The 18,481-nt window shown below is 35.6% G+C and overlaps 1 protein-coding gene across 1 annotated transcript in view; it reads left to right on the top strand.

Annotated features, from left to right (window-relative positions):
- The window catches only part of LOC145285941 (queuosine-tRNA galactosyltransferase-like), a 67,198-nt gene that overhangs the window by 25,299 nt on the left and 23,418 nt on the right, over window positions 1-18,481 (top strand). Inside the window, exons 9-10 of the mRNA XM_080134449.1 lie at window positions 4,480-4,615; window positions 11,500-11,568. Of these exons, the coding sequence (XP_079990575.1) occupies window positions 4,480-4,615; window positions 11,500-11,568 (205 nt within the window). The remainder of the gene's footprint in view (window positions 1-4,479; window positions 4,616-11,499; window positions 11,569-18,481) is intronic.

Raw genomic sequence — 18,481 nt, 5'->3', positions numbered from 1 at the left:
GATAGATATGAAAAGTCTTTATTAAAGTTTGTGCCTATTTCCATTCTATGGAGGTCAGGCGTGAACGCAGACCCCACAATTTTATTATACCATCCCTATTTAAGTTAAAAAATACTTATCAAAGTATTATTATGTACATCTATATCAAAAATCCTTGTAAACGTTGTTTTTTTAATTTTTAAATTTTTTATTTTCATACTTTGTGGACCAGGCGCGAACGCAGACCCTACAATTTTAATGAAGCACCGTTCTACCAGATCAAACATACCCATTCCTGTGTCTCGATACATTTCTATCATTATATGTGATCAGTTTTCTATAATAGTCAACCATATAGGAGCCTATTCATGACCACACACACACACACACACATAGACGTTCAGCTTTATATTATAGATATATATATAATTTTGATAAATAAACATTTTGTTAAAAAATATTAATAAGATATATATATATATATATATATATATATATATATATATATATATAGTAATTTATAAAATATATATGGCGATTAAGCTACACTGAATATTCTGCGTTTCATCCACTATAGGATTCGTCAGGCTTATGCGCGAATTTTGTGGTTGCTTCTTGTTTTTATATATGTTGAGGATGAAACGCAGAATATTTATAAATTACTAACTAGCTCTACCTACGTATTGAGCACTTTTGAAGTAAATACTTAAAGTTTACGCATAAATCTATACATTCGTATATTAAATTTATGTGAGTAAATGAAGTAGTTATACTTAGCTCCTAAAAAAGATTTTCGTTTCGTCTGACCAGATTACCTTGTTCCAAAATTCTTGGGGTTGTTCCCCATATGTTTAACATAATTCAAACGTGATCTGACATGTTTAAGCTTCAATAATGGAACTTTTCTTGGGGACCTTGATACAAAACTTGCACGATTTAGAACTCTACTGATTGTATCCTTGCTCACATTAATCCCAGCTTCTCTGAGGTCGGTTTGAATTTCACCACAAGTAAGAAAAGGGCTTTTTTTGTACCTTTCTGTACCCACCTTGATTTTTTTTTTGTTTAATTTCCTTGACCGACCACATCTTGGAAGATTTGCAACAGCTTCACCAGGGTTTTTAAACTTTCTAATAACGTTTCCAACTGTACTAAGTGGTAGATTAAGTTCCCTTGATATTATTCGATACCCTTTTCCTTCTTTGTGCTTATCAATGATTTTTTGTAGAATGTCTATTGACAACTCTTTAGTTTTAGGCATCTTTATAAATGAACTGATTGACTTCGAAGGAGTGAACCCAAATTGGAAGAATTTTATAAAATTATTTTAATATAAAACTCTCTGATTGGTCAGTGATAACTCATTTGCATAATTGCAACATGCTAAGCAAAAGTTATTTAAATTTATTTCAGAAAAAGAATTATTGAAATTATTTTGCCATCTTTGGTATTTTGATAACTATACTATTGATTCCGAGGTCCATTGCACATTTAATTCAATGCTCAAATTCTATTATTCATGGGGATAATTACAATGGAATGGTATATCCACCCAATTTTGGATATACTTTGTCAACACCGAGAAAGCATTTGGACCACAGCAAATAACACACAATCAACGCAACAACGAATAAGGCTGCCTGGTATACTTTTCGAAATATCAATAAGGAACAGTACACTTTCACTATATGGGAATATCACTTTCTCCCATGGGCCTATTTTCTGCTCACCCGGATTTATAACCCTGAATGACATTGGACTCCTTCGAATAATGGACTACCCAGGTTGTATCAACTTCTTTTTTCATATAATTTTCTACATATAATTATCCACAACCACTCAAAAACTATTTTCAATAATTGTGCTGAAAAGCAAAATAGTGTCCATTCGCAACTGAACATTTTGCTAACTGCATTTCATTTCCTCTGATGATATGAGCCATTGTTGAAAATCCATGGATTAAGGAAATTAAAATAACCCCCTCTATATATTCCTTTGTCGAGCAATAAATTCTTAAATCGAATATATGTCTCTATATGTTGTCTTTTCAGAATTTAAAATTGAACTACAAAACTTTTATATTGCTCTATTCTTAAATATTGAGCTTTTCCTGTTTGAAAGTATTACTTCAAATAATATCCATCAGGATTTTTCATCTGAATTTCTATCAGTGTCTTATCTCGCTTACATATATATATATATATATATATATATATATATATATATATATTCCACGGTTTGCTTAATCTGTGTTAGTTAATAGACTTTTTTGAGTGCAGGGGTGCTTGCTCATTTGGCAGAGTGCTTGCCTTGCATGCAAGAGGCTCGGATTTCAAATCCCGAGTTGGGATATGTCTAATTGATGAGCCCAAATGAGGGCAAAACTTGAGTCTTGAACTTCTGGCTTTTTGACTGTCATCGCTCTTGTGAGCTGCGACATTGAATAATTATATATATTTACACACACACACACACACACACACACACACACACACACATATAGTCTTATTTAGTATTCCGAATTTTTATATATATATATATATATATATATATATATGCACACAGTAGAACCCTCGGATACAGTGTTAAAAATTAGTAACAAAATACAGTACAGTATATAATACACATGTATATAATCAAATAACATAAAATATTACACCATGAGCAGAGCAAATACCATAACCAAGACCCAGAAAAACAAGAGGCCAGAAAAACATGTTATTCCACATCGTAACCTGAAAAAAAACGTATCCTAGGGCCACCGTATCTCGGGGTTCTACTGTATATATAATATATTAGCATGTTACATTAACTTACTCTAATCTATTTGTACAACAGGAACATAATATGGGATTTAACAGCTAATCCCAACCGTCTTGTTAGTCAACAACAACAACAAAAATTATCATTAGAAAGATGATGGTGGCCAAGTGGTTAATGACACGGGTTAACAACGTGGGTGTTCCAAATTCAAACCCAGTTCGTTCCACAGAAACATTGGCAATCTTTATATGGTTCCTTCTCTAAATACCCGATATCCTTCTAGAAAAAATTCTTAATAGAAAGATATCAGAGAAACGAATGCAAACAAAATAATCATCATGAATGAATCTCAACAATAACAACAACAACAACAATAACAGCAACAACAATTATCATCATCAGCTTAACATCATTCTCATATGTATTGGACGGCTTAAAGAAATTCACTTCTCAACCCATCTCTGGCCAAGTCTTTATTCCTTTTTCTCTCAGGTCCATCCTTCTCACTTCCTCCCATGTTTTCCTTAGCCTTCGTCTGTGAACTGTACCTGCTACCTCAACTGTTATACATCTACTAATTCATGAACTCTAATCCATTCTTTCAACCTAAAATAATGACCTAGCCAGAGTACCAAATTTGATGAAGCATCAATTCTAAAAAAAAAAAAATGAAGACAATGAAAGTTTTTAAAATATGCATAAAATTAGCAATTAAAAATAGTGAAAAAAAAAAAAAAAAAAAAAAAAAATATGTGTATATATATATATATATATATAGACAGGGTGACTCAAAAAAAACGATATCCGGGCTTACTCATACAGAATACAGATGCTGCCGACCCATACAGCCTCAGACAAGAAGCAGAGGAGGGCTATGGCAGTCAAGATGATCGAAAAGATCGAGGAGACACCAAGTTTCCTTAACTTCCTTTGGACCTCAGATGAAGCCCACTTCCATCTTGATGGAAAGGCGAACTCCAAGACAAATGTCTTCTGGGGGTCCTCCAGACCCAATGAAGTAGCCACCAAGCCCCTGCACTCTCCTAAGTGCACGGTGTGGGCTGCAATCTTCATCGAAGAATCTGGCGCAGCAGTGACAGTCACCAAGGAGCAGTATGTGGAGGTCCTCAAAACCTTCAAGAGTGAGCTCCAGACCATCTACCCATCACTCATGAGCAAGTTCTGGTTCCAGCAGGACGGAGTAAGTTCTCACACCTCAAACCTGTCCCGAGATTGGCTGAAAGAGAACTTTGGAGGCCGAGTGATTAGTCTCAAGACTGATTTTGAGTGGGCACACCACAGCCCAGACCTAAGCCCTCCAGATTTTTTTCTTTGGGGCTATCTTAAGAACAGAGTCTACGCAGGGAAGCTCAGAACCATCACAGAACTCAAGGAAGCCATCAGGGAGGAGATTAGAGCCATTACCAATTTGATCTGTAAGAACGTCATGGACAACTTCGTGCTGCGCCTCAAGAAATGCACAGAGCTAAATAAAGGCCATCTAGAACAAATGCTGTAGAACGGAGAAAAAAAGCCAAAGACCCTAGTGTTTTGATGTGATGTTTTGAATATAATAAACTAGTTATGACCAAAATTTCATTTCATTCAGACAAAACACTAAGAAACGGGGCCTAATTAGAGTTGGGGCCTGTTTTCTTTTGGGTCACCCTGTATATATATTCTGCATGTGTACTCAACAAAACTTCCATTTTTGCATTTTCTATTTTTGTACAACAGGAACACGATATGGGATTTACGGTTAGAGCGTTTTGAGGACAAGGTGCTCACTCACTGGTCGAACTTTACAATTTGGAATGCGGGGAAACAAGGACGCAAGTTTTATCGCTCTTTAACTCCTGAAAATAAAAAGAAGGTAAGAAACGTTACAAGGTTTTTGCTATCGATCATATTCTGTTTACTCAGATTACTGTTTTCATCTTTTTTGTTTTTCACATAGGAGTTGCCACTTGTCAAGGCCCAGGGGCCACTCAAGGATAAGGGTTAATGAGTGCAGTAGTCAATGGGATAATATCGTAGTAATTGTTAGTAGTGGAAATTTGGTAAGTTGTATTACTTAAGGGGATGGCTCATCAAGAATTTGTTTATAATGGACTTGAAGATAACCAAATTGTAGTCAGAAGGAAAGCAGGTAAATGGGAGAGAGTTCCACAGGCGTGCGGTTCTAAGAAAGAAGTTTTGTTCATGGAATCAATGTTCAGCTTTAGGCAGATAAACAGTTGGGGAAATTATTGATAGTGGTTTCAACTAGACAAGTGTTTTTTGTGAAAGTTTGATGAAGGGGGACCATAGATTGGAGCTCAGACGAGCACTGGCCATGAAAATAACAATAAAGTAGAGACAGGCTCACAACGTCTCTTCTGTGGGAAATAGGTTGCAGGGAAGAGAAAAGGGCACCTCCCACTAGGCTACGAAGTCTATTTTGAACTCTGTCAAGGCAGGATAAGGTCTTCCTAGCAGCTCCTGCCCAGATGTGGCAACAGTACTTTGGATGTACCTGGCTCTTATATAGGTAGAGAATTGCATCAGCAGTGAGATATCTACCATTTTTCCAGCGACCTTGGCAACAGATTTGATGTACGTGTTCTATCTCAGATCAAGAGTAAAGGATGTACCTGGCTTTTATATAGGATTGCAAGAGCAGTGAGATATCTACTGGAGCGGTAGAAGGATCTCACCATTTTTCCAGCGACCTTGGAAACGGATTTATTCTTTAGATGCTATTTTCACAATGTTTCAATTGATGTAACTAAGAATCTGTGGTGTAACGGATATAAGTGTTAAGTAATAATCAGTTCTAAGTGACAGCCTTCTTGAGGTTGAAGGTTCAGACAATACTAAGAATACAATTCCAATATTATTGGGATGGCATCCCTACAGATTCTGACAATGAACTATTCCTGACGTCACTTCTGGTGACCAGGTTCTGATTTTCAGCAGTCTGAATCCAAGACTCAGAGAGAGAGAGAGAGAGAGAGACACACACACAATCGTAACTTTATTTTGTCCATGAGTTGAGTGGAGTTCCGACTCAACTGTATTTGCTGTTTAATATATTATTCATTTCACTGTTTTCGAGTCGTCTTGTTTTTCTTTCCAACATTGACACCATAACAGATATTACTTAAGACTTTTACTCGGTCATGGCTTACAAAATGAAAGCAAGCTAATCCCATGGAATAAATTAAGAGTTCCTTTCAAAATTCCGTTTGAAATTCCGTAATAATTAAGTTGATCTTTCGCATTTCATGTTTCAGAATTTTTTAGATGCAGATTGATATCATTTACGTTATTTAGATTAATAAAATTACGATTCTCAGCTAGATTAGTACTATAGTGATAAAGGGGGGGAATAAGTTATCTTGCTTTATAGATCCTTAAAAAGACTAGAGAGTTCTTCTGAGGGAACCCAAGCAAGATGGCGGTATCCTGAACACTGAATATCGTTCTGTAAATAATTAAATGTTTTTGGTGTGAATAAATTGTGCTTAAAATACAATGAGCTTGTCTACTTGTTACTATGTTATCCAATAATCCTGATATCACAATTTCTCCAAACACAACAGTTAGTGTAATGATTAAAGGCATTGAGTGACGGGTTCTAAATGAGTGTCTTCAGGAGGTAGAAGGTTCAATCCTTACAACAGGCGATAATGTTATATATACGTTAAAATGTTATATATAATGTTATATATATAGGTGATAATGTTTATATATGGCATAATCACGTTGACACACCAGTTCCCTTCAGATCATCAAAGTTAAGCAATGCTGAGCCTGGTCATTACTAAAATGGGTGACCAATTTGGGAATTTCAGGCATAGGAGGATGTCAACACCTCCCTGCAACAGTTACAAAAACCTAATGTCGTCATCTCCCCTAACGGGGATATACATACAACTGGGGACTGCTTGTGAATTTCATACTCACATGGAACTTCCTCCTTCAGAGGAAGCCGCTTAAACCCAAATAGAATTAATGCCATTGCACACACACACACAAACACACACACACACACAAACATAGGCGATAATGACTAAGAATAGCTTAAAAATTAACACGTTTATCCTGTCATGACTGACGATGGAACAAGAACAATCTACCCTGTAGATTAAATAAAGCATTTAGTTTGAAATATCATATAAATTCCCAAGTTTTACATATCATTCCAGTTATTATAGGAGCAACTGAACTCATTAAAAAGAATTTAGAAAACTACCTGCCAAATATACCCAGTGAACCAAGTGCAAGAGAGATTCAAACAATTGCACTTAAAGGGATCTCTCAGTTGGAATATCTGAGTTAGCGGGTGAATGTTTGGCATCAAGTAGGATGCTTCATCTCCAGCTTGAACAAACTGAGAGGAAAATTAAGTAAAAAAAAAAAAAAAAAACATAAAAACTGTCATGTTTCAAAAGATGCACCTGAAAAAATTTGGCAATTACTTTGGTCAAAACTTTGTAAAAACGGCAAGTAAATGCAAAACTAATAAGTTTATTAACTCAGGGATTGGAAATCCTAAAAAAATCTCGTCTTTGACTTAGAGTGACCAATAAGCAGAAATTACACCTTCTCGACCAAACCCATGACTATTCAAAAACTGACTATTAACTGTGAGGCATGTTACTGTTTAGAGAATTCAAAAGATCTCGGCAGCTCCCCATCACTTTTTACTAACCTTCCTATACTTTTGTTCTGCTAATGAACTATTCCCTCCTGTTGTTATTGTTTTTTTTTTCTTTATGAATCACTTCCTAACACTCTGGGGAAGGAGATGTTCATAGTATCACAACTTGAAGATTAACACTTCTTACCCTTGATGACTGAAGGAACAAGAACAATCTATCCCTATGCATTAAATAAAGGGTTCAGCTTTAAATATCATATAAGTTTCCAAGTTTTACATAAAAACTACCAAGTTTGAAAAGCTCTACCTGAAAAAGATCAATGGTTACTTCGGTTGAAACATTGTGAAAACAACAACCAAAATGGGAACAGCAGTCCAAATAATGTAAATTTCCCAAACCATATTTTAAAAAAATAATTGATTAAAAAAAAAAAATGGCATATTTGTAAAAAATAATGATTTTATTTAAAAAAAACTGGCATATTTACAAAAAAAAATAATAATTTGATTTAAAAAAAAAAAAAAAATGGGATATTTGAAAAAAATAAAAATAGAAAAGTGAAAATTAAAAAAACTCCTGGTACAACCAGTTTATGATAGTTTTTTAAACAATTGTTAAAGGGTTTTATTATTTTAAAGAAATACAAGCATTCATTTATTTTTGAAAATCTGATATTTTTACATGGAAAAATCTAACAACCCCATTATTGGGTGACAGCAGTTGTGGCAGGATGAGAGATGAGATATATATATTCTCATGTATATATATTTTCATGTATATATATTTTCATGTATATATATTCTTGTGTATGTGGTGTCTATATAATTGTGACATGGCTGTGACCGCCTGTCTTCTGTGTGTGCACATGTGTGTCTACAGTCATGGGTGTGTATATGTGTGCGTGTGTGTGTGTGTGTGTGTGTGTGTGTGTGTGTGTGTGTGTCCACATACAAGAAAATCTCAAGACATTTACCTTTTTCTCGTTCTTGGTTGGTGCCCCCTTGCGACGATTCATGGCTGCTCCCCCAAAAAAACAACTTGATTTTATTATTTAGAGAGGTCTTTATTTGGATTCCATCGTTGAAATGGCCACTGCGTCACTGAATCAATTCAGATCTTTTTTCTTCTTTTTTCGTTTTCTCATCTTGAATCAAGAACTCTCTGTGATTCCCTGTTAACTCTAGACTGTCGAACTGTCTAGAAAACGTATGTGCATCCTTATTTTTTATATTTGGGGAAGGGGTGTGTGTGGGTGGTCTCTGACCAGATTCAACTGCAAGCCAACGTGTCCACAACATATCAGAGTAGTGTCGTTGGGTTTGATTCGTCTTAAGTTTTTGAACGCCATCGCACTCAACGCCATCCCACACTAATCGTGCTATTCAGGTCATGGACTCCATAGCAAGTAGTGAATGCCAATCTAAATTCAGTTATCTCCATAACACTGAGGCTAACTTGATTGTCGCCCTTTAACTCTGATAACCAGACCACAACATAGCCACATGATGACTTCCTGTTTGTTATATTTCGTCCTCTTTTTCGCCTGAACTCTCAGCCAGTCAACATGTAACCAAGAACCACGATGGTTGGAATGGGCACCCAACCAGTGCTTTTTCAAACAGAGGCTATTTTTGCCAATAGAAATATAATTTCCTCAGATCAGAAGGTTGCGTGCTCAAATCATGTTGGGGTCACCACTTTGTTGAAGGACAGGATGGCCTGCTTATGTAGTTGGGATCCCATCCTCCATGTGTGTATTAATGAATTGAATGGTAAGTGATTGAAAAGCAAAAGGTCGCATAATGATGACAAAAACATGCCGATATATATTAATGGAGGAATGTAGATTTATTTACATAAATTTACATGAGAAGTAATAAGGATATAGATAGTAAAAATAAGAGTTTGTTGAGAAAGGAGTAACGTTACTTACGGTTAATGAGAGGATGACGGGTTAGTCAGGAGCACTGGTTGGATGGCCATTCAGTTCCCACAGCACCAGTTGCACTTATGGATGTTGGCAACCTTCATGTGGACCCTCTTACAATTATCTATTTGTTGTGGTGTCCACCTTACAAATAATAATGAACTCTTCCACTCACTATAAAGCACTAGGAGAATATGTCTCTCGGCGATTATGCTTGTTGAGTCTTGCACTTGTGGCAGTCAGACTGTGTACCTACATGGTCTGCTTAGTAATTTTTCTTTTTTTTAGCATATGTGCTGCCTCTTTGAGTCTACTGACCCTCCACCTTGCATCTCTGTCAATTATTTTGACCTCGTTCCACAAAATGAAGTCTGTTCCTTTTTTTTTTTCCATATGTGATCAGCTAGTCCCGACTTTTTGACCTCTCCCCATGTCATGGCTTTATGGTATTCTTCTAACCTTACATTTAGGGGGCGACCGGTTTAAAAAAACTATGCATATGAGATTTCATGCAAATGCGGAAAGCTATACAAAGGAGAAACCGGTCGCCCCTTGAAGGTAAGGCTAGAAACACACTGTAAAGCTGTGACCTAACCAAAGCTTGGTGGACAAGTCAGGCATAAACAGAAGCTTATTTGTACCAAATATGATTGGATTAGAAAAAGAATTTTGAAGATTATGTAATATTTTCAAGAATACAAGTCATTATACATACGTGCATCCTTTGTATGTGTTGCATGTTTATATGGGGCCTCTTTTTTCGCTTCTCTTATAGTGATTTCTTTTCATTGTCACTGTTTCGTCTAGTGGTTGTTGTCGAATATGAGACAATTGAGGAAATGAAAGAGGCTGTAACAAGTTGTTGGAATGGTACAACAAGTGCATTGCAGGCGGAGGAGATTACTTCGAAGAAGACTAGAGTTTCATGTGCGTAGTATCAATACATACAAAAAAAGTCTGGAAACTTATTGAAGGCACCTTGTAAGAAGACGTTCACTGGGAGTTTTTTTCCAAAGTTGTATTTGGAGAAAATTGACTAAGGAGAGAGAGAAAGAGAAATCATTCATAGAATTCACAATTTAAAAAACTGTAATAGTTAATAAAATAGTGGGAAATTGACTTTATGTTATTGAATAGATAATACAGAGTGACCCTCCAAAAATGTCATGAATTTTCAAAAACTATAATAGCCAATAAAATAGGGGAAAAACTTACTTTACATTATTATATAGATAATAGAGAGTGATCCTTCAAAAATATTAATAAATAAAATTAATCATTTCGAAAACTATAATGGTCAATAAAATAAAGGAAAATTGACTTTAATTTATTATATAGATAATATAAAGTGATCCGCCAAAAATTTATAATTTTGAAAACTATAATGGCCAGTAAAATAAGAGAAAAAAATTGACTTTATGTTATCTATAATATAAATCTCACCTGTCTGGTTAAATGTATGTACATATTTTTGCATGTATGCGTAAAACTTTCGACAAAGGTGACAGATTTTCATGAGATTGGTATTCTTTTGAAGCTCAAGTCTTTGGACGACAAATATTGAAAAATTGGCCCAAAACATTAATTCCTTCACCCTCCATTGGGCAGTTTTCTACAAGGAGGGTTGCTTTCTTTTGCTGACATTTTTTGCAAGTCATTCAAACTTGCATCAACGACATTACATAAAAGGCATTATTTCGAACGCCGGTGACATCACAACCACGGTAGGCGCATCGATAAGACCATTTATCTTTTTCTCACCTCTTTTTCCTCATGCGTATCATGGGTTCAAACCTGTCTACTACTCTATTTTTTTAATTTTTGCATTTTGTTTTTTTGTTTTTTGTTTTTTTGTTTTTTGTTTTTGCTCAACCAACACCCTTACACACACCTCCACTTTCTTTTCCGCCTTCACGTCATAGGTTCGAGCTTGCCTGCCTAGTACAACTTTTTATTTTTGCTCCACATTCAAATACCCAGGCAATGCTGGCCACTCAGGCTAGTTATATATATAATACAGAGTAACCCCCCTCAAAAATGCCACCCATGGAATCATTAATAAAATTCACATTTTTTTTTCTGCAATCTAATCACCTTTTGTACAAATAGACTTCACTCTATGCCTAGCTTGTTTAACAGTCTTTAAATTAATTGCACTAAATATCTTCTTTTATCTTCCTTCAGGTGATTGCCTTCTGTGATGTCGATGTCAAAAAGATCCAAAAAGGTGTTTATATTTATGAAGAATCAAAGGTAAATAAGAAAAGTTTTAAAGTAAAACAAAATGTTTAGTTAATAAATTGATAGAAATTTGACTACTTCATCTCGTACCGACTGACAAATGCAACTAACTTGATGGCGCAAGAGAAAAAAGTTGATACATATCTCGATCTGTAATCTTGGATACCACATACTGAGTGGAACAATAAATTTGTCGCCCTAAAGAAAACAACACTGCAGCTTCATTTAAAAATTTTTGTTGAAAAAAATCAATTCAGGTGACTCAATTATGTATTAAAATGTATTCAATGTAGCCGCCTTCAGCCTCAATCACTGCCTTGATACAAGTCTGGAATTGAGAACATGCCTTTTCTCACAAACACCGGTGGTAGCTCGGCGAATACGCAGCAGATGGCAGCGATCAGGCTAGTTTTGGTGTTCTTGACTTATGACCAAATGAAGTAAAGTAATTCAGTGGGTTCAGGTCAGGGGAGGAGAGGGGGGCTAGTGAGAGAAGATTACAAAGTCGTAGCATTCCTTCTGAAGCCAAACCTGGGTTTCTTTGGACTTGTGTGTTGGCGCCGAGTCCTGCTGCCACATCCAGGGTCCACCAGCTGCTACCTGATTGTACCAGGGGATCATCATACTCTTCAGCACATCCAGATACACTTTGGTGTTGACTTTCCAGCAGACTTCGACTTCAAAGATGTGAGGCGGCATGATGTGGCTCTCACTTGAAACCACACCAAAGACCATAACTGTGGCTGCAAACTTTGTTGAGCTGTGCCCTCAAGCATTGAACCATCCAGATTTAGGGTGCTGGCAATGGTCCTGTTGTCATAACTTGGATCAGTAGAGAGCATGAATTGTACAGTGGTGCATCTCCGATCTCACTTGTTGAACATTGTGTCACTTTCAGACATGATAAAAAGCTTCTATCGCTCTTGGGATTTGTACACAACTGGCCAACTAGTAAATGGTCTGCAACAACAAAAAAAAAGAAAACTAATTTTCATCAAATGGAAATGGAATCATGTCATCCTCATCCTTTCTAGGGCGACAATTTTATCGTTCCACCCTGTATATTTTGATTTTTGTCCCCCGTCTACAATATTTTTGTTTACTCTTTTTCACCCCAAAACAAGGGATATTGCTACTATTTGGCATCATGTCTAACAGAGTTGTGGGGAGTTGAGTAGCAAGATGTCTGTTCATATTACAGTTAAACTTTTGCATATTAGTACAGTTAGGGAAACAGGGAAAGAATTCTAAAGTTTAGCAGTCCAAGGGAAGAAACTTTTAGAGTAGAAAGCTTTCTGGCATCTACAGTGAAGGGGTGGAAATTTGCTGTTTGTCAGATTAGTCGGGAGTATGTAGATTGAAAGGGCACAAGTGTTATGAGTTCATCACAGCGCATTGAATTAAAGTACTTGTAAGACAGGTATGGGGAATATAATTATATAATAAAATTAAGGCAAGTAAAAAGTGGACATTATGTTTACTTTCGACAGCCTCATAATTCTCGCTTGCCTTATTTTGTCATTTAGTCCTTACATTCCAGGAACGATGTTTCTGACAAAGGGGAAAAAATTGCTGTTTTCTGGATTAGAATCTATTCCATCTAACACTTATCGTTGGCAAGTTTTTGACCTTGAAGTGCTATTTTTATTTTTATTTTTTTATATCAAATGGCCTCATGCCATGTCTGGAGCAATTTCCTTAATAATAATTTCCTTAATATTGCAGAGACATGACTAGTGATTGTTGTTTCTGAATTTTGGAGACAAGGATTGATATTTTGTATTTTTTTGGATTATTCAAATAATTGATTTCATCTTGAATGCTATTTTCGCAATATTTCAGTCAATGTAACTTCTGACCTAAAGTCCACAGCAACGTATGGCATAATGGATAAAGTAATAAGTAAAATTTAGTTCTAAGTGAAAATTTTCTGAAAGTTAAAGATTCAAATTTTTTTTTCTTCTGCTCAGTCATGGCTGGCAGAAAGAAAGCATGTTATCTTTGTGGATTAAATAAAATGTTCCGTTTGAAATTTTGTACAGATTCCCAAGTTTGGCAGAATGATTCCTGAGTTGAATAAGACCAGAGGCTACACCTTCAGAAATGTTGGGAGAATAACACTAAGGATAAGAAAAATAGCCTGAATAATCCAAATAATATGAAGTGATTAATGGTGTAAATGATCGAATCATACTATTGAAGTTGATGGTTAGTGAGAAAATATTCACAGCTACAGTAAAATTCTGGGATATGATTTTTTTCAGGTTACGATGTGGAATACGGTATTTTTCCGGCTCCTGGTTACGGTGTTTATCCCACCTTACGGTGTTATTTATAATGATTTTTGATTATATACATGTGTATCATATCCATCCATCCATCCATCCATCCATAGCCTTAAGTCCCTGTAGGGGCATAGGCCATCTACAACTTTGTAAATGCTTTTGTAGCAAGGAGTTCTTTTGTCAGGGTGAAGGTACGAACAGTGCCTAGCCTTCCTGAATGGTCACCAATCTGGTACTGGCCAGGCTCAACATTACTTAACTTTGGTGATCTGGCGAGAACCGGTGAGTCAACATTATTGTGCCGTACATGTGTATTATATATTGTACTGTATTTTGTAACTAATTTTTAATGCCGTATCCCGGGGTCCTACTGTATTATACTGTCTATAGAATGTATGTATTTTGTGGAAATGTACACAACCCTTAGACAGTTAGCATAAACTCTCATCAGCAATAAAAACTCTGAGACGTGGTATATTTTACAAACAGGTTTATTCGTCACCAATGATGACAAAACTGAAAAGGAATACAAACAGATTCAGAAACACGTAAATACAAAATAAAGATGAGAAGTTTACTAAAACTGAAAAGGAATACAAACAGATTCAGAAACACGTAAATACAAAATAAAGATGAGAAGTTTACTAAAACTTTTAAAAGAGTCATAGACTTAATAAACTCACAGAATAAAAAAACATTTTAGCATAAAAAATACCCCTAGAAAGGAAAATATACAAATTATTCTAACAGTCAAGCTATGAGAGGTTAGATGGAGGTTTCCCATGTAGGTGAAGGGTACACAAACTTTGTTTAGATAAAAGAAATAATACTAAAAAATAATACATTATTAAATTCTATCCTAAGAGAGAAGAAAGGCAATAGTCTGAATAATCCAAATAATATAAATTATCAATCCTCATCTGAAAAATTCAGAAAGAGTTGGGTATTAGAAAATGAAGAATGCTTGAAAATATCATTATGAGAAATTGATGAATACAGAATTTTTATGTGTCTGAGTAAATCTCTAATTTTCAGAAGCAGTATCTAGACCAGCCATAAGAATTGAGAAAGAAACGGTATAAGAATCTGTAAGATGAATATTTTCTTGCAGAAATGTTGAAGGTTTTAGGTGAAACAGACATTGAAACTTAGGTGAAACAGACATTGAAACTTAACAAATCATCAAAGCTGAGGTTGTTGTTGTTGGAATCTTACTACAGTTGTAAAATGTTGCAAGGATAAAAAAGGAGCTTCGAATACAGAGGCTTACAGTAAATAAGAAGTCATATAAGCATAGATGAAATGCAGTTTGATTTTATGCTTGAACAAAGTATGTCCACTGGTGTTGTGTTTATCTTGAGACAAGTGCAAGAGAAGTACCTTGGTAAGAAGAAGAACCTGTATTTTGCTTTGTGTATTTGGAGAAGGCTTTTGAGAGAGTGCTATAAGATGTTGTCTGGTGGGCTTTACATAAACTAGGAGCAAACGAGTGGTTGGTGAAGGTGGTTCAAACAATGTAGAGAAATGTTCAAAGTTGTGTTAGAATTAACAGTACATTTAATGACAACTTTAATGTTAAAGTATGAATACTTCGAGATTATGTACTGAGTCGATTGCTTTTGATTTGTGTCTTAGAAGCATAGCCCAGAGTGTTACATACTACATTGTCTAGACGAAATATTGTATGCTAATGATTTAGTTCTGGCTCAAAGTGTCAAAAGATGTCTGGTGGGCCTTACGTAAATTGGGTGTTAGTGAGTTGTTGATAAAAATTGTTTAAATAATGTACAAAAATGCTCAAAATTGTGTTAGAATTAACAGCACATTTAGCGACAGCTTTAATGTTAAAGCAGGAATACATTAGAGTTCTATATTGAGTTTGTTGCTTTTCATTTGTGTCTTAGAAACATTGTCTAAGGAGTTTTGTACAAGCCATTTGGGAGAGATGCTTTATCCTGATGCTTCAGTACTTGCCTGTAAAACAATGGATGACCTACTTGCTAAGTTAAAGACTTGGAGTGATGCTATGGAAAGTAAAGGTCTAAGAGTGAATGTTACAAAAACCAGAGGGATGATCAGTGCTGGCATTGGAAAGCTCCCCAAAAGAGGGACGTTCCCCTCGTCAGTTTCTGGAAACGGACTCAGGTACCACTCAATGTACTTGTAAGCAATGAGTGCAGTGGAATTACGAGGTGCCTTCAATAAGTTTCCAGACTTTTTTATACAGACATTTAAGATTGTTGTAGACTCTTGAAAATTTAGTATGTTATCGCTATACATCTTACGGGATGACTGACCAATTTTTATGATTTTAGGTTCAAATGAACAGCTATAGCATGAATTGGAATACACTCTACTAAAGCTTGATTGTCACAACTGATGAATTTCAAAAATGTAATCTGGACGTGAGGACACTTTAGAAGAACAATATGCAATAAAATTCTGTTTTAAACTTGGAAAAAATGCCACAGAAACATATGGAATGCTCTAGACTGCTTTTGGACCATTTTGCATGAATTGAGCATCGGTTTTTGAGTGACATAAGAGATTCAAAGAAGGAAGGGAGTCTGTGAAGGATGATGAGAGGTGTGGGGAAAGTAAGAAAGTCAAAACACCATTGTTGATTAGCCAAATAAAGAACTTCATATATAAGGACTGTTGTGTGTCTATAGAGACATTAAGTGCACAGTTTGATGTCAGTGTAGGGCTGAAGATGTGGAAAATTTGCACAAGGAACTGAAGACGCAGAAGATTTGTGTGAATGCACCAATCCACAACGTCATCTTTGTCACAGACTATTTGATCAAGATTGGTATCACGACAGTTCCTCACCTTCCCTATAGTTCAGACCTTGCTCTCTGTGATTTTGGTTATTCCCTAAGCTCAAAGAAAACCTTAGAGGCTGTCGTTATGAGACAGTTGAGGAGATGAAAGAGGCTGTGATGAGGTTCATTGACATGCTCACGCTGAGAGTTTTCTTCAAAGTTGTATTTGGAGAAAATTGACTAAGGAAAGAGAGAAAGAGAAATCATTACTAGAATTCACGATTTCAAAAACTGTAATAGTCAATAAAATAGTGGGAAAATTGACTTTATGTTATTATATTGATAATACAGTGACCCTCCAAAAATCTCATGCATAGAATCCTTAATAAGATTCACATGAAAACTACAATGGCCAATAAAATAGGGAAAACTGACTTTACATATAGATAACAGAGAGTGATCCTCCAAAAATTCATCACATGGACTCCTTAATAAAATTAACAATTTTAAAAACTATAATGGTCAATAAAAGAAAGGAAAATTGACTTTAATTTATTATATAGATTATATGAAGTAAACCTCCATAAATTTACAATTTCGAAAACTATAATGGCCAGTAAAATAAGAGAAAAAATTGACTTTATGCTATCTATATATATAAAAGCGAAAATGTGTGTATGTATGTTCGCTTTTTGTGTATGTCTTTTTTCAGAGAAGCGGTCGGTCGGCTCGCAACTTCTTAAGACTTTTTATATCACATAGAAATTGTAATATCTCCGAGTTAACAATGGAGCTCGCCTGTCTATGTAATTTGCTCGACTTCGGGAAGATAAATATTCAACATTTGTCGCTCGCCGCATGTGGATTAGTCTTTTTTCTATAATAAAAGCGACACTAATTCTGGCAGTATTTTCCGTCTATCGCTGGAAATGGCCGAAAGCAATCAGATTTGATCAATGTGGAAATATTTTCCTTATATCAAACAATTGCTATTCAAATTGGACAAGGGGAGCTGCCCCCCCCCCCAACATTGTGGGGAAAATAAAAATAAAAAAAAGCGTTCCCGCAGTAAATGAAATACTATCCTGCAGTCAAAGTTGACCTCATTAAGTCATTAAAACGTGCACCTGCCAAATCTAAGTAATTAAATAAATTCAAACGTGTTTCTGTTAAGTATCGCGCGGTGGCCCAATGGTTAACGTCACAGGTTTTTTTTTCACACTTTAATTTCCAACTTCGCCTCAAGGGTTCGAGTTCGATCCTCATACTCACCTACCAAAACTTTTCTTTTTTATTTTAACCCCCCCCCTCGGAGTTTTGATTTATCCAAAACCACACACACCTCCAAACACGCGGGCAACACCGGGTACCCCCCCCTCCCGCTAGTCTATATATATATATAAAAGCGAAAATGTGCGTATGTTTGTATGTATGTATGTGTGTGTCTGTGTGTCCACTAAAAACTTTCGACAGACAGAACAAAAATTCACAAACTTGGTATCATATTGAAGCTCCATCCTTCATCCGAAAAATATCGAAAAATTTGCCAAAAACGTTAATTTTTTCACCCCGAAATCGACAATTTTCTACAGGGAGGAGGGTCAACAAAAACCGTCCTTTCATGACGATGACCGATTCTACGCATGCATTAGATGACGTCATGACCTGATTTAGTTTAAATAGTTGAAGAACTGACTAAATTTCATGTACGTCGTGTTAGCTCAGTTGGTTAGCGTGTTGGTTCATTATCCAAACATTTAGGGTTCAAATCGTGGTGTGAGATGTCTTTTTTTTTTTCAATTTTTTAAATTTAAATATTGAACCAGTGTTATTTAAGCCATTTTTCACGTAACGTTCGTTTTTCTGTTTTTTTTT

Source organism: Euprymna scolopes, chromosome 10 (genome assembly GCF_053919585.1).
Source record: "Euprymna scolopes isolate OS-2025 chromosome 10, ASM5391958v1, whole genome shotgun sequence".
NCBI lineage: Eukaryota > Metazoa > Mollusca > Cephalopoda > Sepiida > Sepiolidae > Euprymna > Euprymna scolopes.
This window is presented reverse-complemented; position numbering and strand designations above follow the sequence as displayed.